The 21201-nt window shown below is 41.1% G+C and overlaps 5 protein-coding genes across 6 annotated transcripts; 2 read left to right on the top strand and 3 right to left on the bottom strand.

Moving 5' to 3' along the window:
• Positions 1-1018: 1018 nt before the first annotated feature.
• cunh5orf24 (chromosome unknown C5orf24 homolog) lies at positions 1019-3532 on the top strand. 2 transcript variants are annotated; one of them, XM_076102590.1, is made up of 2 exons: positions 1019-1247; positions 2864-3532. In XM_076102590.1, exon 2 carries the CDS (start codon positions 2867-2869, stop codon positions 3476-3478), a length of 612 nt encoding a protein of 203 aa, XP_075958705.1. In that variant the 5' UTR covers positions 1019-1247; positions 2864-2866; the 3' UTR covers positions 3479-3532. The 2 variants fall into 2 exon arrangements, with proteins under 2 accessions (XP_075958705.1, XP_075958703.1); XM_076102588.1 differs by having other exon boundaries at positions 2861-3532.
• A 3722-nt stretch (positions 3533-7254) lies between these two features.
• Positions 7255-9383, bottom strand: LOC142959836 (tripartite motif-containing protein 16-like). Its single transcript, XM_076101325.1, has one exon. The coding sequence runs from the start codon at positions 9275-9277 to the stop codon at positions 7601-7603; it is 1677 nt and encodes a 558-aa protein (XP_075957440.1). The 5' UTR covers positions 9278-9383; the 3' UTR covers positions 7255-7600.
• Positions 9384-10477: 1094 nt separating this feature from the next.
• LOC142959835 (tripartite motif-containing protein 16-like) lies at positions 10478-12886 on the bottom strand. The gene has a single exon (XM_076101324.1). The coding sequence runs from the start codon at positions 12782-12784 to the stop codon at positions 11108-11110; it is 1677 nt and encodes a 558-aa protein (XP_075957439.1). The 5' UTR covers positions 12785-12886; the 3' UTR covers positions 10478-11107.
• A 2015-nt stretch (positions 12887-14901) lies between these two features.
• On the bottom strand, positions 14902-16196 carry LOC142959837 (E3 ubiquitin/ISG15 ligase TRIM25-like). Its single transcript, XM_076101326.1, has one exon. It carries the CDS (start codon positions 16104-16106, stop codon positions 15054-15056), a length of 1053 nt encoding a protein of 350 aa, XP_075957441.1. The 5' UTR covers positions 16107-16196; the 3' UTR covers positions 14902-15053.
• A 1077-nt stretch (positions 16197-17273) lies between these two features.
• txndc15 (thioredoxin domain containing 15) lies at positions 17274-21087 on the top strand. The gene is made up of 6 exons (XM_076102264.1): positions 17274-17470; positions 18274-18593; positions 19014-19160; positions 19652-19815; positions 20067-20197; positions 20720-21087. The coding sequence occupies exons 1-6, from the start codon at positions 17374-17376 to the stop codon at positions 20914-20916; spliced, it is 1056 nt and encodes a 351-aa protein (XP_075958379.1). The 5' UTR covers positions 17274-17373; the 3' UTR covers positions 20917-21087.
• The last annotated feature ends 114 nt before the right edge of the window (positions 21088-21201 follow it).

Genomic DNA, 21201 nt, shown 5'->3' with positions numbered 1-21201 from the left:
GCGCTGCCACTGGCTAGCTAGGGCCCCCCTGTAGTCCCTCCGCTAACTGAAGGTCCATCTTCATAGCTGCTGTCTAGGCAAAGTAGTTTCCTAGCTGTGGCGGAGCACTAGCTAGCTAATTCTTGTCTCATTTGTGGTCTGATAAACGTTAAGTTCCCCAAATCCAGTGCCCCGTATCGCTATTGTCCGAGCTACTGTAGCCGTCATTGCATTGAGTTGCTACAGCCGCTAACTGAGGGGTCACTCCTGGCGCTAGTAGACTTTTGTTTTCACCATATAAAGTGCCTTTAAGTACCTTTTTTAAAGTGCTATACAAAATAAATAAACTATTTAATTATTATAAATGTGTTATTACTAGCTCGCTGGGAGGAGAGCGGGCTGAGGGACCACAGGGGGCGCAAGCTAATTCTTGTTCTGTTGCTTTGGTCTGAATTGGTGAGACAATCTGCCCCATACATTCATATGAATATAACAGATGGGAATAAAAAGAAGTGGGAAATAAATGTGTTATTGGGAAATAAAATAAATGTTATTTTTTTTTAAATAGACCTTTAAATATGAACTTCCTTTCTAAAATAGAAACCTATTCCTCTTTTTAAAGAACTATTGACTCATTTATATATTTATATTTACATGTATTTGCCTCATTTATGAGGATTTATTTCATATGCATATTTGTATTTGTATTTATTTATTTAATATGGTATTCAATATATTCTTGCCTACAGTTTTAATTATTCAGTAGCCTCTCCTTTGTATATTATTCATCATCGTTGGAGGGCTGTTTTTGGTAAGCGTTGTAAAACTGGTTTAAGGCTTGATTTCAGGACAACAACACAACATTTTAAACAATAATTTTGCACCTGTATTGAATACAAATAAACAATGTTGTGTATTTAAAAGTGAAAACGTTTGGATGTGGAAGTGGTTCAGGAGGGGAAGGAGAAAAAAAACAACCTCCAATGGTGCTCTGCGCATGCTCAGACTGCGCTCCAGTCTTATTCAATTTTAATGGAAAATGGCTGCGTTTCTCATCCAAACCTCTGGAGCTGGGAAATAACACACACACACACACACACACACAAAAACCCCACGTCTAAACCGTTAACGTGCACACCGAAGCAAACCCGATGTACCGACGACCTGTGGTGCGAAAAAATATCTTTGGGAAGATGGATCGACTCACGCTTTAAGGGATGAAAGATAATTTTTAACCCTTTCTGGACCGAGATCTGCGAACAATCGAGGTACAGTAAACCATAGAGCTAATGTTGGTGTATTTAGGTTAATATATATATATGTATATGTCCTAAATGTAAGCATGCATGTCGGATATCTGCTCGCTTTCCTTCTCTTTTGTTACTATTTCAAACCCTTTTCCTGGAAACCGTTATTCGGGCCAAAACGAGGCTGTAACGTTACACTGTAGCAAAGTGACATGCAGGGGATTTGGGAAGGGGGGGGGTGGGCTTTTGTCGTCAAAAATGCGGAATCCATGTGCATTATTTTTTTTGTGAATGAATATTACTACAAACTGTGTTGTGTTTGTGATAGTAAATAAAAGTCCACACCTACAGAAGACAACAACAACAACAAAAATCTCATCAGCAGCACAGTTTTTATTTATAGCCTCATAATTAAGTTGTGATTGTATTGCTGGAATTTAAAGAGCAGTTATGTGTGTAAGCGGTCAGAATAGTGACTTTGATTGTGATTACAGGGTTTGTTGTGTGTGATCCGAGTAATGAAACCCAACACAACGAGGTCAGAGGTCAGCTGCAGACCATCAGCATGTTGCTCATGGGCACTTCAGCATCACTTTAATGAGGTTTATACTTGTTCTCAAGGTGTTTAACCCAGGCCCCTTTTCTTAATCTCCGTAATCATTATCACTATAATACAATATATACAGCGGGGTAGTTTAACAGACATGTTTTAAGGGTTCAGACACTCCGACACAGAAAAGAAATCAGCACAACGCAACAAACCTGGAAGATGAAAGCATCTTCACGACACAGGGACACGGCAAGCATCGATAAAGTTACAAGAACTGGATTCACAATTGCTTTGACTCTTTTTCGACGCCAAGAGTCATCAGTTAACAAGACGCGCAAATGCCAAACCAACCAGTTAGTCTCCATCCTTGAGGTCTTTTCTCTTGTAAAACCGAAAAACACAGCTTAAGAACACTTCAGACCTGCAGAAATCTCACCGTTATTTGTCGCTTGTTGACGTTTTATTTTGCGACAGGCTCATTGTTGCCCCTAGTGGCTGTTGGGTGTTATGGCCTGAGTCTTTAGTCAAGTTAACGTAAACCACGCTCTTTTCCTAAAACTAAGTGGTTTTGTTGCCTAAACCTAACTTCCTGTAAAGTTTAATTTGCAAAGACCCTACGCATGTAACGAGTTGAAACTCGATGCTATTGGGGTACGTAGAGCGTCACAGTTTGAAGCGTAGGGCCACTGACCAAGCGTCGGTATTTGACGAACACACAAAGTCGAGATTTATGCTTCATGAGAAGTGTTTTTAAAAGTGTATTATTAGGTTTTTCAAGAGAAAAGACTTCAATGATAAAGACTACCAAGTTGGTTTGGCAAAAACACGAAGGTCAGCTCTTGGCTTTCTTTAGACTAGGTCTTAGTTTAGCCTCAAAGCTAAGAAACATGAGTGTCTGAAGCCCTAAATGTGTCCGGGTATCTTTTCTTTATGCGGAGGAATTGAAGCTGTTTTGGTGTTTGTCTTCAGTGTAAACTTTCCACCTGGCATTGTACTAGCCAGACAACATTACTGACTCAACATAGAGACAAGTTATTTTTATCTGTGATAATAACACAGTTGCAACTTATTTCCGACCCTCCAGCAGAAGATGATGCGCCAGGTGACAAGCAGCGACTTCTGCATGAACAGCAGGCCGTCGTGCCTCGCGGAGGACGGCCACCACCCGGCCTCCCACTTTGACCTGTGCACCCAGGCCAACAAGTTCTACCCTCCTCCGCCTCCGTCCGCCCTCCAGATGACGCTGGCTCCCATGGTCTTACCCGCCCAGAGCCACAAGCCCATGGTGTGCCAGAGACAGGAAGTGCTCGTGGGCTCGCCCGGAAAAATCCCCGACATCAAAAGCGCCAATAAGGCGCCGGACGACGGCAAGAAGAAGAACAAGGCCGCCGGGAAGTCGGGCCGACGCGGGAGGCCTTTGGGGACCACCAAGCTGGCCGGGTACAGGACCAGCACGGGGCGACCGCTCGGCACCACCAGAGCTGCCGGGTTCAAGACGAGCCCGGGGAGGCCGCTGGGTACGACCAGAGCGGCGGGATACAAGGTCAGCCCGGGACGACCCCCTGGCAGCATCAAGGGCCTCTCTCGCCTCAACAAACTGGCTTATGGTAGCACCTGCAGCGGAGCGGCTTTCCCCTATCCGCTACCACACAAGGAAATCCTCTGTGAACCCTCCTGCAAAGAGAAGACGGCTAATGAGTGAAGGTTTCCACTCGCCTTCCGTCAGTCGGATAAGAGACGCATGTGCACAGGTTTCCTGCCAGATACTGGGGGGTGGGGGGGTGGGTGGGTGGTGGTGGTGGTGGGGGGGGGGGGGGTGTTGTTGTAATCGTTCCCTGTCCGCTGTGAGGATGAGAGGAGGAGATTTTCTATTATTCGTGTTGGTGTCATCTGTGTGCCTGCCACCAAATGTAATACCGTTAGGTTTTCAGTGGTCCTGCTGGAGATCTACAGTGTGTGGAGGGTAACACTACACATCGCCCTGTCCGAAAACAACAATATCATATGTTCGTTGAGGAAGGGGCTTTTAACTCTCTCTTTTTAGTGTGCTTTATGTAGCATTTTAACACCACTGAAGGATCGAATCATCCATTTAAAAATGTAAACAAAGGAGACCGTTATGAGAAGATCGATTGCCACAACTGTGTGAAATCTGCTTTCCAGCACAGGATGAATTTAACTTCGTACGTTCGTCACACTACAGTTTGAATCCCATATTAGCTGGATTTTCACTCTTGTTTTTTGCTTTCTAAACAAATACATGAGATGCAAAAAGAGAGGGACAAGTAGCAGCACTGTTCTTCTTTAAATTTGAAAAGCAAATTGTTACGTGTAGCACCTTTATATGTGTCACATTTGTAAAATGGGAGGCTTGTCAGTCTGGATTCAAACAGTTGGGGGTCAAGTGCCTTGCTCAGTGGCACTTCATTTATAGATGTACAGATGATCCTTTTCGGCCAACAGCACCCCAAGAGCTGGAATCCAACTTTCTCCACTCGGCTCCAGAACACTAAAAAAACCGGACTCCTGCTACCGATGTCTCACTCTTCACTGTCTCAAAGTCACCTCACCAAAAGTCAACGTATTATTTGCATGCAAAATGTCATCAAAGCGACTGAGTCAACGTACAGATTGTTGTGATAAATAACACTGTTACCCAAGTCCGAAGTAGTGTTTGTTTTTGTTTGTTTACTAAAAGTGAATGCGTAAAGATTGACAGCAACTCGGCAACCCTTACTGTTCTCAACCTGCTAATAATTGACCGATGTGGACCGCTGTCTGCTGGTTTGGATGAATGGTGTTTGCAGGCTGTGCTCGTCATTAAAACTTGGTTCTTCTCGTCCACTAGACGGTTCCCTCTCACTGGTGGTCTCGCTGCAGCTTACTGCTACAGATGGTTTCTCTTTACACTGATTCCTGGCTGGGTGTCATTTATGACTTCTGCTACAGATACCAACATTTTAATTTTACAACTCACTTTGTTTTTCTACCAAACCTCATTTTGTTCTCAAATTTCCCCTCAAACCTGAATGTATAATTTTGTCTCAGCTGAAGAAGAAGATACAGTCTTGAATTATTATAAGTTTGATTTAATCAGAAAATATATGATGAAAGATTAAGTCAACAGAAATCCGAGCGGGTTTTATTTGATGTGATATTTGTGTGATAGACATTTACCCCCAAACTAAAGCCTCACATATCTTATTTGTATTCTTGCTCAGAGGTCAAACAAACACTTACAAATATTATATTGACTTGCCCTGTGATGCTGAATCATGAACAAATGAGACCATCAATGGCGTTTTTTACACTGCGTGTTGGTGCAACATCTGCAGACAGGTGGCGCTGTTTCTCCAGAGCAAACAGCCAAAGCTGTAGGAGTTCCATCAGAAGAACAGAGGCGAACAGAGAATCACTTCCATTACATCCACTGCCTTTAATAGATATGAGGAGAAAAGAAAGATTAATAACCACATGTGTTGAACATCATGATAAACAGACTACAAGTCTCATTTGTTTACGATGATCACACTGAAGTATAAGATTTTAAATAGTATGTATTGATGTTTCCGTTTTTTTACTATTTATTTTGTTGTTTAAGGAACATTAACGTAGTATTTCCCTTTTAATCTGACTGTTGGGGAAGCTGGTGTTTTTGTGAAATTCTATTGTTAAATAATTTAGTGCAAACAGGCTTGAGACAGACTTTAAAAAGATGATGTAGTTGGTTTTAATATTTGTCATTTCACAACATGCTTAGTGCACCGTGAATACAGTAGATCCCTTGGGGTCAAATATGTATTGTATTCAAGTTCACATCATTTCAAATCTTCAAACTTTTCCTGATGAACGTTCAGGTTTTCGGTATTATTCATATACAAGCGTTTCAAACTCCTGAGAGTGAAGGAGTAGTGTAGCTCTCATGGGGAAATATAAAATAGTTCAATTTGGTGCAATAATCTGTTGTATGTACGTATGTATTGTACTGTGGACACTTTGATACTATCACTTTTTATTATGGTTGTATTTTTATACTTGTGTACAAGGCCTTCTCTCACTCGTTCTGTTGATGTGCCGAAGTGTAACCTCGTTACCGAAATGTCCCGTACAAACATCCCCTTCACCCTCCTTTACCAAAGAATAAGACGTTATCTTAACTGTAGGCATTCATGCTATTTGATTTTAAAAAAACTATTCCAACTCCTCACTAACGAACCTGAGCATGACAGTTACTGTGTACAGTGTAAATGAAAAAGCACTTAGAGACCACTATCCCAATTAAAGAGTGTATGATTGTTTGAATTGGTAAAGAACCTTTCAATTGTCGCATAAAATGCCAGTTTCTTGAATGCATTGTAAATTGCTATACATTGACGATGTAAACTTAGCTCCTTGCATCTTATCGTGTTTATATCATCTGTTATCTAACTCTGGAAGTAGTTGTCTTTTTAAATATAATTCTGATGTAGCCATGTTTAATATTTAACCAATATTTTCTTTTTTTGTTTAAAGTTTATGGCTGACACGATGCTGTTTCACATCTTAAAGTGTGTTTTTTATTTACAGTGTTTACGTTGGAATGGGTTTCACTCATTTATTTAGGCTTCTATAGATGCGTATGACGAGGTGAAGCCTGATGAACACGCTGGTAGGATGCAGACATTTTGACACGGTATGATGAACACTGTCATGGCTGACTGAGACATATAGACGCTTACTGTTAACACCTGTCCTCCTTCTATGACGAGTCAAATACGTGTCTGTCCCGCTCCATCTTTTAGGTTTGTTCCCCACAAACTTCTGCAACTTTAAGGGTGTTTTCTTACTGAAAAGCTGAAGCATGTTTTGGGGATTTCATGTCCAAAATGCTGTTTCTGTCTTGGATTTTGTTTACTTGTTGTGAGGCAGTGACCCTCCAAGGAGGAGAGAAGGGAGAAGAGATTAAGGGATGATTTTGGGATGTGGATTACCTAAAATGGACTCAATAATATGGCTCATTTATTGATACTTCAAGTTAAATCCGTGCACATGATTTGATAGTTTATTTTATAATTGAATGATTATCTTCCGTCACCATAATCAGCATTAAATCAACACACGGTCTGTTGATGATGATTTCAAAAACATGACCTCACATTCTGAGTGTTTCTGAGACGACGTGAAGCCAAGTTATTCCTAAAGTGTGATTGGTGAAGCCTGTAAAGATTTCCATAATTCCCAATTTATTCCTGCATGCTTGTTGTGGAATGTTCAAAAGTTGTGTAATAAATCTGAAAGTAACACATTCTGCTGAAATGTTGTCTTGAAATGTTTTCCTTTGCAAAAGAGTCACAATTTTACACGAGGGGTTTATTTGATTGTCTTTTAGTTTTAGTCTCTCAACAAAATATCTTTAAAAAAAACGCATTCAATGGAAATCAATTATGTAGGAAACAGACAGATGTTTGTGACACTCTGACAGTGAAAGGAAGAACACAGTTTTTTAAAGAATACCAGTTTATTGATAAAATGCTGACATGTCACAATTTATTTATTTGCAGGATTTTGAACATTGACTTTTCATAAATGTTTCCAAAAACAGTTGACTTCACTCTAAGAAAGATGATTAACTAACTGTTATTCTGAATGTTACATGTAAGATTATGTCATTTAAAGAAACAATGTGATGTTTTTCACAATTTCAGTGAATTGCTCTGATGAAAACAAAACAACGTAAATCCTATGAAACAAATCACCACAGTCCCACCCACTATGTTTGATTGCTGCAGTGCAGACACACCTCTACATTTACTGTCTAGAGGTGAATCATGTTTTAAACTCTTGTCTACTTGAGCTCACACAACTCAGCACTGCCCCCGGTTAATGTTGGAAGCCAAATTCCAGCATAGAGAGGCTGAGTGAACGTGGTCTGGACTCTGTGGAGGAGAGTCATGGTTGTAGACACGCTGTAGTAAGACAGAGTACCTGCCCTGTGATACAGATAAACTCCTATTCTGGAGGACTGAGGGCCTGAGACTGAAGTAAGAGTATTGTTATGTCTGAATACATAACCACCACTGGAACATTCCAATGACCAAGATTTGTCATTAAATCCAAATCCACATTCATCCTTGCTCCCTGTTCTGCTAATATCCTTGTATGCAACTGCTATAAAAACTCTCCCACTCCACTCCACCTCCCAGTAGCAGCGTCCAGTCAGACCCTCTCTACTCAGGACCTGCCACCTTTCAAAAAATCTGTCTGGGTGACTCAAATATAACTGTTTTTCTTCCATTAATGTTGCTTTTCTGTTCCTGTCACACAATGACAAACGTTTATGTGCTGTGTTTGGATCCAGTGTGATTTGACTAGAATGTTTCATGAACTCAGCTCTGGTTCTGGGCTCTGCTTGAGGCAGTAAAACATCTACTTCAGTCACTGCCAGAGAGATCTTTCCCCACTCCTCACTCAGAACAGCCTTCAGTTTATCTCTGGCCTCCGACACCGCCGCTGCCACATCCTTAAAGGAGCACAGAGGATGGATATCAACGCTGGGTAGGTCTTCAGACTCACTCAGACGGGACAGTGAGGGGTAGTTGTTCAGGAAATGGAGGTGATCCTCTGTGCGTGACAGCAGCTCCAGCTCAGCGTCTTTCCTCCGCAGCTCATTGATCTCCTGCTGCAGCTTCGCCTCAAGCGCTTCAGCTTGACTCACTTGAGTTTTCTGCTGGGATCTGATCTGCTGCTTCACCTCAGAACTTCTTTTCTCAATCAGACGACTCAACTCAGTGAACATCTTCTCACTGTCCCTCACAGCGTCATCGGCCGAAAGGTTGATAGTCCCCACCTTCTGTCGAAGCACCTTGACGTCTTTCTCTCTGTCCTGGACTCTCTGCTGGATCTTTTGCCGACTCGCCCCGAGCTCCGTCTGCCTCTCAGCCCTCTCTGCTGCAGCGGAGACGGTGTCGTGGCCTTTATGATCATCCATTGTGCAGAGATAACAGATGCACTGCTGATCAGTGCGGCAGAAGATCTTCATCACCTCGTCGTGGCGAGAGCAGATGCTCTCCTGGAGCTTTAAAGTGGCTTCAACCAGCTTGTGTTTCTTTAATGGAGCAACATCATAGTGAGGCTGGAGGTGTTGCTCACAGTAAGAGGCCATACACACCAGGCAGGACTTGAAGGCTTTCAGCTTCATCCCAGAGCAGAAATCACAGGCCACGTCTCCAGGTCCTGCATAGGAACGATCAGATGAAGCAGCTTGAAGTCCTTCTTCGTTCACTTCCTCCACTAACTCTGCTAACATAGTACTTTTCATCAGGACAGGCCTCGATGTGAAGCTCCGCCTGCACTGAGGGCAGCTGTGCGTGTTCTTGTTCTTGTTCTCCTCATCCCAGCAGTCTTTAATACAGCTCATGCAGTAGCTGTGCCCACATGGGATGGTCACCGGATCCTTTAGGAGATCCAGACAGATTGAACAGCTCCGTTTTTCTCGATCCAGCCGAATCCCTTGCTGTGCCATTTCTTCTCTAGACGACAGCGAGTGTCTGTAAGTTTCACTCTCTGTTTCCAGATAAAAGCTGTGCTCATTTCCTCAATGTGTGTCCACTGATCTGCAGTGTGTGGGCTTTTCAGCTCTTACAGTTGATCACATGGTGTTTACACCCATCTTTTAACTGGCAGATCTGTGAAAGGGGAGGGAACGACAAATAGACTACAAATAGACTTTGAGCAGGAGGAAACTCCCCTACAGCAGTAAATAGAGTCGGTGTGGGGCTATCAAGCTGTGCTTCATTCCAGGAAGAGGAGCTGTTTGAGAGTTGCAATGTTTCTTTAGTCGTCAGTTACATTCTTTCTTTTAGATAAATACAGATTTTATAATAGAATACAGGCTCTGAGAACCAGTGTTCCCAATGAAACATGATACTACTACTATTGTTACTGCTTCCACTAATACAATGTAGAGTACTAATAGGTAAACATTAAATTAAGCAAATTATGTCCATTTAGATATGGTATAACTAGAATGAACTACTTTTAAAAACTTTATATGACATTAATTTGGCCGATGCTTAAAAATCCAAATACATTTATACATTTTTACATACATGACTCTTTCATTTATTTTGCATTTTTTTAACATAATAAAGCCCATTCATCGAATAACACAATTCTGTTTTAAGTTGGACAAAAACAGATTTTTAATTCAACATTTTGCATTCATACAATATATTACATGCACAGTATGTTATGAAAATGGCCTTAAATATAACATTAGAATCATGTTTAAAATGTTATTAAATTAATAAAATGTCAATATAGAGCATTTGTTTTTAGTGCACCTTTTTAAAGAATAGATGTAAAAGTGCTCATTTACTTGATGTTTATTCACGGATCTGCAGTGAATGAGCTTTTCAACTCATACATTTAATCACATGTGTTTTATGAAAGAGGAGGGAACAACAAATATTGGAACCAAATAGACTCTGAGAGTTTGTCAGAGCAGGAGGAGCGGGTTGTTGCTCCCAAATGCTTAGGATCGTTTTAATACTGAATTTCATGTATGTACTACATGTGACAATTAAAATACGTTTTTTGTGCTTCATTCCCAAGAAGAGTTTATTGATAAAATGCTGACATGTCACAATTTATTAATTTGCAGGATTTTGAACATTGACTTTTCATAAATGTTTCCAAAAACAATTGACTTCACTCTAAGAAAGATGATCAACAAACTTTTATTGTGAGGGTTACATGTAAGATTATATCAGAACATTTTACTGTTATTTTCCTTTAATGTGATTGTTTTATATCAGTACAGTTGCAGCACACAGACAGCAGTATGTAGAGTACTAAAAAGTCAACGTTAAATTATACAACATGTTTAGGAAGATATGGTACAACTTAAAATAACTATTTTTTATGTTTTATATTACATAAATTTGGCAGATGCTCGAAAATGTCAATTTAAATCAATTAATTTAGATTTTTACATACATGACTCTTGATTATTGTTATTTTTTTTTACATATAAGACCATTTAAATGAAAAACAAATTCAATTTTAAGTTGAACAAAAAATAATCAGCAGACATTTTGCATATGCACTATTTTCAATGCACAGAATATAATGAAAATGTTTAGTATATTTAACATCGAGTTTTTAAAAGTTAAATTCCTGTCAAGCAACAAAAAAGACATTTTCACAATTTCAGTGAATTGCTCTGATGAAAACAAAACAACTTAAATCCTGAAACAAATCACCACAGTCCCACCCACTATGTTTGATTGCTGCAGTGCAGACACACCTCTACATTTACTGTCTAGAGGTGAATCATTATTTAAACTCTTGTCTACTTGAGCTCACACAACTCAGCAGAGCCTCCAGAAGATACTTGAAGCCAAAATCCAGCATAGAGAGGCTGAGTGAACGTGGTCTGGACTCTGTGGAGGAGAGTCATGGTTTTAGACACGCTGTAGTAAGACAGAGTACCTGCCCTGTGATCCAGATAAACTCCTATTCTGGAGGACTGAGGGCCTGAGACTGAAGTAAGAGTATTGTTATGTCTGAATACATAACGACCTCTGTAACATTCTAATGACCAAGATTTGTCATTATATCCGAATCCACATTCCTCCCTGCTCCCTGTTCTGCTAATATCCTTGTATGCAACTGAAATAATAACTCTCTTGCTCCACTCCACCTCCCAGTAGCAGCGTCCAGTCAGACCCTCTCTACTCAGGACCTGCCACAACTCAAGAAATCTGTCTGGGTGACTCAAATATAACTGTTCTTCTTCCATTAATGTTGCTTTTCTGTTCCTGTCACACAATGACAAACATTTATGTGCTGTGTTTGGATCCAGTGTGATTTGACTAGAATGTTTCATGAACTCAGCTCTGGTTCTGGGCTCTGCTTGAGGCAGTAAAACATCTACTTCAGTCACTGCCAGAGAGATCTTTCCCCACTCCTCACTCAGAACAGCCTTCAGTTTATCTCTGGCCTCCGACACCGCCGCTGCCACATCCTTAAAGGAGCACAGAGGATGGATATCAACGCTGGGTAGGTCTTCAGACTCACTCAGACGGGACAGTGAGGGGTAGTTGTTCAGGAAATGGAGGTGATCCTCTGTGCGTGACAGCAGCTCCAGCTCAGCGTCTTTCCTCCGCAGCTCATTGATCTCCTGCTGCAGCTTCACCTCAAGCGCTTCAGCTTGACTCACTTGAGTTTTCTGCTGGGATCTGATCTGCTGCTTCACCTCAGAACTTCTTTTCTCAATCAGACGACTCAACTCAGTGAACATCTTCTCACTGTCCCTCACAGCGTCATCGGCCGAAAGGTTGATAGTCCCCACCTTCTGTCGAAGCACCTTGACGTCTTTCTCTCTGTCCTGGACTCTCTGCTGGATCTTTTGCCGACTCGCCCCGAGCTCCGTCTGCCTCTCAGCCCTCTCTACTGCAGCGGAGACGGTGTCGTGGCCTTTATGATCATCCATTGTGCAGAGATAACAGATGCACTGCTGATCAGTGCGGCAGAAGATCTTCATCACCTCGTCGTGGCGAGAGCAGATGCTCTCCTGGAGCTTTAAAGTGGCTTCAACCAGCTTGTGTTTCTTTAATGGAGCAACATCATAGTGAGGCTGGAGGTGTTGCTCACAGTAAGAGGCCATACACACCAGGCAGGACTTGAAGGCTTTCAGCTTCATCCCAGAGCAGAAATCACAGGCCACGTCTCCAGGTCCTGCATAGGAACGATCAGATGAAGCAGCTTGAAGTCCTTCTTCGTTCACTTCCTCCACTAACTCTGCTAACATAGTACTTTTCATCAGGACAGGCCTCGATGTGAAGCTCCGCCTGCACTGAGGGCAGCTGTGCGTGTTCTTGTTCTTGTTCTCCTCATCCCAGCAGTCTTTAATACAGCTCATGCAGTAGCTGTGCCCACATGGGATGGTCACCGGATCCTTTAGGAGATCCAGACAGATTGAACAGCTCCGTTTTTCTCGATCCAGCCGAATCCCTTGCTGTGCCATTTCTTCTCTAGACGACAGCGAGTGTCTGTAAGTTTCACTCTCTGTTTCCAGATAAAAGCTGTGCTCATTTCCTCAATGTGTGTCCACTGATCTGCAGTGTGTGGGCTTTTCAGCTCTTACAGTTGATCACATGGTGTTTACACCCATCTTTTAACTGGCAGATCTGTGAAAGGGGAGGGAACGACAAATAGACTACAAATAGACTTTGAGCAGGAGGAAACTCCCCTACAGCAGTAAATAGAGTCGGTGTGGGGCTATCAAGCTGTGCTTCATTCCAGGAAGAGGAGCTGTTTGAGAGTTGCAATGTTTCTTTAGTCGTCAGTTACATTCTTTCTTTTAGATAAATACAGATTTTATAATAGAATACAGGCTCTGAGAACCAGTGTTCCCAATGAAACATGATACTACTACTATTGTTACTGCTTCCACTAATACAATGTAGAGTACTAATAGGTAAACATTATCTTCCGTCACCATATTCAGCATTAAATCAACACACGGTCTGTTGATGATGATTTCAAAACATGACCTCACATTCTTAGTGTTTCTGAGACGACGTGAAGCCAAGTTATTCCTAAAGTGTGATTGGTGAAGCCTGTAAAGATTTCCATAATTCCCAATTTATTCCTGCATGCTTGTTGTGGAATGTTCAAAAGTTGTGTAATAAATCTGAAAGTAACACATTCTGCTGAAATGTTGTCTTGAAATATTTTCCTTTGAAAAAGAGTCACAATTTTACACGAGGGGTTTATTTGATTGTCTTTTAGTTTTAGTCTCTTAACAAAATATCTTTAAAAAAAACACATTCAATGGAAATCAATTAAGTAGGAAACAGACAGATGTTTGTGACACTCTGACAGTGAAAGGAAGAACACAGTTTTTTAAAGAAGAGCAGTTTATTGATAAAATGTCACAATTTATTAATTTGCAGGATTTTGAACATTGACTTTTCATAAATGTTTCCAAAAACAATTGACTTCACTCTAAGAAAGATGATTAACACACTTTTATTGTGAGGGTTACATGTAAGATTATGTCAGAACATTTTACTGTTATTTGTCTTTGCATACATTTAAAACATTTAAAGAAGCAATGTGATTGTTTTATATCAGTACAGTTGCAGCACACAGACAGCAGTATGTAGAGTACTAAAAAGTCAACGTTAAATTATACAACATGTTCATGAAGATATGGTACAACTTAAAATAACTATTTTTTTGTTTTATATTACATTCATCTGGCAGATGCTCAAAAATGTAAATTTTAATTAATTAATTTAGATTTTTACACACATGACTCGTAATGTTATTATTTGTTTTACAAATAGGACCATTTAAATGAAAAACAAATTCAATTTTAAATTGAACAAAAATAATCAGCAGACATTTTGCATATGCACTATTTTCAATGCACAGAATATAATGAAAATGTTTAGAAAATTTACCATAAGAATCCAATTTCAAATAGTTAAATTCATGTGAAGCAAAAAAAAAGACATTTTCTCAATTTCAGTGAATTGCTCTGATGAAAACAAAATAACGTAAATCCTATGAAACAAATCACCACAGTCCCACCCACTATGTTTGATTGCTGCAGTGCAGACACACCTCTACATTTACTGTCTAGAGGTGAATCATTATTTAAACTCTTGTCTACTTGAGCTCACACAACTCAGCAGAGCCTCCAGAAGATGCTGAAAGCCACAATCCAGCATAGAGAGGCTGAGTGAACGTGGTCTGGACTCTGTGGAGGAGAGTCATGGTTGTAGACACGCTGTAGTAAGACAGAGTACCTGCCCTGTGATCCAGATAAACTCCTATTCTGGAGGACTGAGGGCCTGAGACTGAAGTATAAGTATTGTTATGTCTGAATATATAATGATTACGGTCACATTCTAATGACCAAGATTTGTAATTATTTCCAAAGCCACATTCCTCCATGGTCCCTGTTCTGCCAATATCCTTGTATGCAACTGCTATAAAAACTGTCCCGCTCCACTCCACCTCCCAGTAGCAGCGTCCAGTCAGACCCTCTCTACTCAGGACCTGCCACAACTCAACAAATCTGTCTGGGTGACTCAAATATAACTGTTCTGCTGCCATTAATGTTGCTTTTCTGTTCCTGTCACACAATGACAAACGTTTATGTGCTGTGTTTGGATCCAGTGTGATTTGACTAGAATGTTTCATGAACTCAGCTCTGGTTCTGGGCTCTGCATGAGGCAGTAAAACATCAGTCACTGCCAGAGAGATCTTTCCCCACTCCTCACTCAGAACAGCCTTAGTTTATCTCTGGCCTCCGACACCGCTGCTGCCACATCCTTAAAGGAGCACAGAGGATGGATATCAACGCTGGGTAGGTCTTCAGACTCACTCAGACGGGACAGTGAGGGGTAGTTGTTCAGGAAATGGAGGTGATCCTCTGTGCGTGACAGCAGCTCCAGCTCAGCGTCTTTCCTCCGCAGCTCATTGATCTCCTGCTGCAGCTTCGCCTCAAGCGCTTCAGCTTGACTCACTTGAGTTTTCTGCAGGGATCTGATCTGCTGCTTCACCTCAGAACTTCTTTTCTCAATCAGACGCATCAACTCAGTGAACATCTTCTCACTGTCCCTCACAGCGTCATCGGCCGAAAGATCAAAAGCCCCCACCTTCTGTCGAAGCACCTTGACGTCTTTCTCTCTGTCCTGGACTCTCTGTTGGATCTTTTGCCGACTCGCCCCGAGCTCCGTCTGCCTCTCAGCCCTCTCTACTGCAGCGGAGACGGTGTCGTGGCCTTTATGATCATCCATGGAGCAGAGATAACAGATGCACTGCTGATCAGTGCGGCAGAAGATCTTCATCACCTCGTCGTGGCGAGAGCAGATGCTCTCCTGGAGCTTTAAAGTGGCTTCAACCAGCTTGTGTTTCTTTAATGGAGCAACATCATAGTGAGGCTGGAGGTGTTGCTCACAGTAAGAGGCCATACACACCAGGCAGGACTTGAAGGCTTTCAGCTTCATCCCAGAGCAGAAATCACAGGCCACGTCTCCAGGTCCTGCATAGGAACGATCAGATGAAGCAGCTTGAAGTCCTTCTTCCTTCACTTCCTCCACTAACTCTGCTAACATAGTACTTTTCATCAGGACAGGCCTCGATGTGAAGCTCCGCCTGCACTGAGGGCAGCTGTGCGTGTTCTTGTTCTTGTTCTCCTCATCCCAGCAGTCTTTAATACAGCTCATGCAGTAGCTGTGCCCACATGGGATGGTCACCGGATCCTTTAGGAGATCCAGACAGATTGAACAGCTCAGTTTTTCTCGATCCAGCTGAATCCGTTGCTGTGCCATTTCTTCTCTAGATGACAGCGAGTGTCTGTAAGTTTCACTCTCTGTTTATAAAAGCTGTGCTCATTTCCTCAATGTGTGTCCACTGATCTGCAGTGTGTGGGCTTTTCAGCTCTTACAGTTGATCACATGGTGTTTACACCCATCTTTTAACTGGCAGATCTGTGAAAGGGGAGGGAACGACAAATAGACTACAAATAGACTTTGAGCAGGAGGAAACTCCCCTCCAGCAGTAAATAGAGTCGGTGTGGGGCTATCAAGCTGTGCTTCATTCCAGGAAGAGGAGCTGTTTGAGAGTTGCAGTGTTTCTTTAGTCGTCAGTTACATTCTTTCTTTTAGATAAATACAGATTTTATAATGGAATACATCCTCTGAGAACCAGTGTTCCCAATGCAACATGATACTACTACTACTACTTCCACTAATACAAAATACAAAATATACAATATAAAAACTTTTTATGACATTAATTTGGCCGATGCTCAAAAATCCAAATCCATTTCTACATTTTTACATACATGACTCTTTTTTATCGTATTTTTTTAACATAATAAACCCATTCATCTAATAAAACAATTCTGTTTTAAGTTGGACAAAAACAGATTTTTAATTCAAAATGCATATATTGCATATATGCATTATATTACAATCATAAGTATGTAATGAAAATGACAGTAAATATACCAACAACACCAAATAGTCTATTTAAATAAATACAGATACTTATATATATATATTATTCAACACACAGGAATGAATTAAATTACACAAATCAGTACCATTTTAGCCTTAAAATCTATATAGGTGATTTGACATTATGCTGTGCGAATCATTTAATTAATATTCATTTAATCACTTGAGCTAAGGGAATTCCTTTTGATACAATCTACTCATTCGTCTTGAAAATAAACCAGTTATACTGTGTATTTCAGCGGTTAAATCAGGATTACCCTTCTGTATAGACACAAGACAACCATATCTTTAGTTATTTATTTCTATCTTGTTGTACTACAGAGAAACACGCCACATACAGGCGTGTATTTCAAGCGTAAATCAAAAGATATAACATCAATCTTTTTTGTTGTTGTTGCAAATAGTCACTCCGGAAGTCGTCTATATGCCCGGAAGTAGAATTTGGTGGTGCAACATGTATTTTCTTCCGCCACCGCTCGGAAACATTCTTTTCCTATGAGACGAAAACCATCATGTCACATCTCAACATGTCGTGATAGCCGTTCATTTTTGCATCTAGCTAAATAAAAAAAGAAATATGACGGTGATTTTAAATAAACTTCACATCCCGTATGTTTTCTTTTTTATGTTCTATTATTCTGATGTTTTGAAGTATTCGGCTGTGACCGCACAAGGTAAGAGATTGTCAGCAGCTTTTTTTTTTAAGCTAGCAAAACACTGCAAACTGGCCGTTAACGCTAACTAACGGCTAACTTGTTATCATACTGCTAATTGCATTTTTATGCCAAGAAGCTAGTTCGTTGTCTCAATTATGTGTTCACGATTTAACAAGACATCAAACGAACCCTGTCCATGAAACTAGTGGATGTTATCATACATTATTAGAGATGGTGTAACGTTAATTACACTCCTAATCAAACGTTTATAGTCACATTAACGTTACACTTTTTAATATCTGGATTTTAGCATTAACTAGCTGAAAAGCTAGTGATGCTCTCTTTAGGAAATTGTATGACTTGACCTTATTGGGCAGGACCTAGCAAGAGCTAATTCGACCTTTACTTCATGTTCACCTCTTTAAAACATCACCATTACCTTCATGGACACATTTTTGTGTGTGTATAAGATAGCATTAGTTTTAGCTAGGTGTACCTTATTAACTGGCAACTTGACCTCCTCCAGCCGGACTGAATTGCCATTTTATATCACTTCCATCTGTCACTGAACACATCAGAGATGTGGGTTGTGATTTAGAGGTCTGGAAACCTTCCTTTACTCAGTAATCTTCCTGGGACATAACTTACGGCCAACAAATTAGAGCCTGTTTTTATAAATAAGAGATCATCTTTAGAGAAACCTTGAAAAAAAGGCGCATCTTTAGCATCGTCATACACGTTCAAAAGGAAAACAAGAAAGATAGCTGTGAGAGAAATGTCTTCTGTACTGAATTTGATCAATTATTGCTTCTTTTTTTCAGAAAATGATGATTCCCTGGAGCTCATGCTGTCAGAGGACGCAGTGTCCGATATGGAAAACAGCCCCAAATTTGTGGAGTTAAAAGACCTGGACTCTCTGCCGAAGAGGCAGTTCAAGACGGCTGAGATGGCAGATGCTGTGATGGGAACCGAAGCCCCCATCGACCCGTCTGACATCAAGTCCCTGTTCCCCAAAAATGTGAAAGACTACCAGTCAGGCTTCTCCCCGCCTTGCGATGAGAACAGTGCCCAGTGTGATTCACCTGCTCTGGCTGCTAAAGGAGCGTCGATGGAGGACATGAGCGACAACTCATCGCAGCAGGTAACTCACTACGAGCACTACAACATGAATGGGAGTTGTTGTGTTTTCTTTTCTTTATACATATATTTCTAATTTAGTTGACAGCTGATAATTAATTAATTCATTACCTGTTAATCCTGCCCTCACCCCCCCAAAAAACATAAAAAAACAACTCCAAAACAGAAAGTAATAAGCTAAAATCATGCAGAAGATTTCCTTAAGCTTTGTCTGGGTTTAGATTAGAGCTGAAACGATTCGTCAATCAATTAGTTGAGCATCAGAAAATGCATCTGCTCTGCTATATTGATAATCGATGAATGATTTCCGTATTTATTTGAAGCCGCAACACCAATAGAAATAAGTCCGTTGTAGTTTAGATGTTATATATTTGGTGTCATTCTGAAGCCCGATGTGGACTTCTCTCTGGATGTTTACCCCCAGATCACTCTCGACATAGTGCACGCCGACATCCTGCCGTCCGAGGAGCAGAACGCCACAGAGACCGCCAAGACGTACAAGGTGACCTGCGATAAGAGGAACATCACAGGAATTGACGATTTCACCGTGCAGGTCCTCAACGCTTCACAGGTATTCATGCTGCCATCAGCACTGCCGACATCTGAACGCATTTCCTGAATTTGGTCGTACGTTTAACTTAAGACAACTTAGAGCTTAACATGTGTTATCATGTTTAGTGAACCCTTACACATGTTATTCATTTAGCTTCATTATTATAGACCAAAGACTGTAGGTGGTAAGCTAATAATGGACCGTTTTACTTCCTACCAGGCTTATGGGTTCATCAACAGAAACCTGTTAGTAAGTGTTTGATCTGCTTTTGACAAAACACACAAACTGCTTAACAGGCAACAGACAACTACCTGAGCAGAGGTAATCATATGTATTTGTCAAGCGCTATATTAATGCTAACAAACCAGAGCTTGCAGACTCATTTGCAAATAAAATGCGGACAAGAGAGAAAAGGGATGCATGTTCTGGGAAAGCTGCTTTAAGAATAAACACAGTCGTATTTAAGAATCCATCCCTCAGTCTGCGTCTTTGTTCCTCTTTTCTCTCAGGACCTGATGGACTTCCTGAACGCTAACGGCACAGAGTGCTCCGTAGTGCTGTTCTTCACCGCCTGGTGCCAGTTCTCAGCCAGCCTGGCACCTCACTTCAACGCCCTGCCCCGAGTCTTTCCCAGCATGCACTTCCTGGCACTGGATGCCTCGCAGCACAGCAGGTGAACGGTCATGACTTCTGGTATTAATGTGTATCATCGTGTCTGGTAGAAATATCGCTCACAGTTTTATTAGCAAATAGTAAACTAGCTAATTTCAATAACTTTTCACAGAGTCTCAACCAAAACTGAACATTTTTATGTCTATTAAGAACATTTTAAATTATTTAAATCAATGTCAATAATGTTAGACCAGATCAGCAACTGAATATCTAAAACAGAGCCGTGTGTTGTTCGTCTCCATCTTCCACCAGCCTCTCCACGAGGTTCGGGACCGTGGCAGTGCCCAACATCCTGCTGTTCCAGGGGGCCAAACCCATGGCTCGCTTCAACCACACCGACAGAACGCTGGAGACGCTCACCTCCTTCATCGGCAACCAGACAGGTACAAACTGAGTGGAAGAAGTCCGTAATAATGCAGATTTTAGGTTTCAGCATAGACTAGACTGTGTATAAGAAGTGGACGTAGTCACCTCGACGTCACCCATTGGTTCATGGACTGATGCTTTAGTCTTGAGGACTCGAGTTCGGCATTTTGTCCGTTCCCATCTTGGCTTTTTTGCAACTATTTGACTCTAAATGGACCATAGTTTACTAAATGAACATCATGCTGTATTGAAGAAGACTTGAAACTAGAGATTGAGACCATGAACTCATGTTTACAATGTTTACTGAGGTAATAAATCAAGAGAGAAGTAGAGTCATTTTCTCATAGACTTCTATACAACCAGAGGAGTTGCACATTTTAAGACACTTCTGCATTGGAAAACAGTCTGGATCATAAAAATATATACAGGAAATATCAGGGATATAGATTTGTGTATACAGTATCAGATCAGTATACAGATCAGAAGTCTTCGAGTAGTTTGTCATGTTTTTCTCCACCTGCACTGTTCATGTGTTTCAGGGTTTGAAGTCGGCCTCGACCAAAACGTGACTGAGACCGACCGCCTCGGCCCCCTCCTCAGCGTCCCGGTGAAGAGCATCGACTGGCTGCTGGTCTTCTCCATCCTCTTCATCACAGGCTTCACTACGTACGCCATCCTGCGGACAGACAGCATCCGCTGGCTCATACCGGGACAGGAGCACGAGCACCAGGACTGAAAACACAGCCGGACCGCAAGACACTGGACGTAAACGATTATTTGAAGAACGATTTAATTTTGTTAATTAAAATTAACAGTTGCTAATTTGCTTACATTTCAAGTGTGTGATGAACGAAATAAATGTGTGTGAGCCATTGGGATTCATATTAAAGAATGTAGTGATTTGTAACTGTTGTCTTTCAGGTCTTTTGTCTTGTGTGTGAGTCAGCAGGCTTGTGTTTGTTTATAGTCTCGTCTGTGCTTTTTATTAGATATTCTCTTTCAGCCATAGCCTTTAAGGGCA

Source organism: Anarhichas minor, unplaced genomic scaffold (genome assembly GCF_050575085.1).
Source record: "Anarhichas minor isolate MPS153535 unplaced genomic scaffold, ASM5057508v1 ptg000027l, whole genome shotgun sequence".
Taxonomy (NCBI): Eukaryota; Metazoa; Chordata; class Actinopteri; order Perciformes; family Anarhichadidae; genus Anarhichas; species Anarhichas minor.
The sequence above is the reverse complement of the archived record's forward strand: the minus strand, read 5'-3'. Positions and strand labels throughout refer to the sequence as shown.

Excerpts from the sequence above, each read along its gene's own strand:
- txndc15 (XM_076102264.1), top strand. The coding sequence starts at position 17,374 with ATGACGGTGATTTTAAATAAACTTCACATCCCGTATGTTTTCTTTTTT. Across the intron at positions 18,594-19,013 it reads GCGACAACTCATCGCAGCAG|ATCACTCTCGACATAGTGCA; the intron begins GTAACTCACTAC and ends GTTTACCCCCAG. Across the intron at positions 20,198-20,719 it reads CTTCATCGGCAACCAGACAG|GGTTTGAAGTCGGCCTCGAC; the intron begins GTACAAACTGAG and ends CATGTGTTTCAG.
- LOC142959837 (XM_076101326.1), bottom strand. The coding sequence starts at position 16,106 with ATGGCACAGCAACGGATTCAGCTGGATCGAGAAAAACTGAGCTGTTCA.
- LOC142959835 (XM_076101324.1), bottom strand. The coding sequence starts at position 12,784 with ATGGCACAGCAAGGGATTCGGCTGGATCGAGAAAAACGGAGCTGTTCA.
- cunh5orf24 (XM_076102590.1), top strand. The coding sequence starts at position 2,867 with ATGATGCGCCAGGTGACAAGCAGCGACTTCTGCATGAACAGCAGGCCG.
- LOC142959836 (XM_076101325.1), bottom strand. The coding sequence starts at position 9,277 with ATGGCACAGCAAGGGATTCGGCTGGATCGAGAAAAACGGAGCTGTTCA.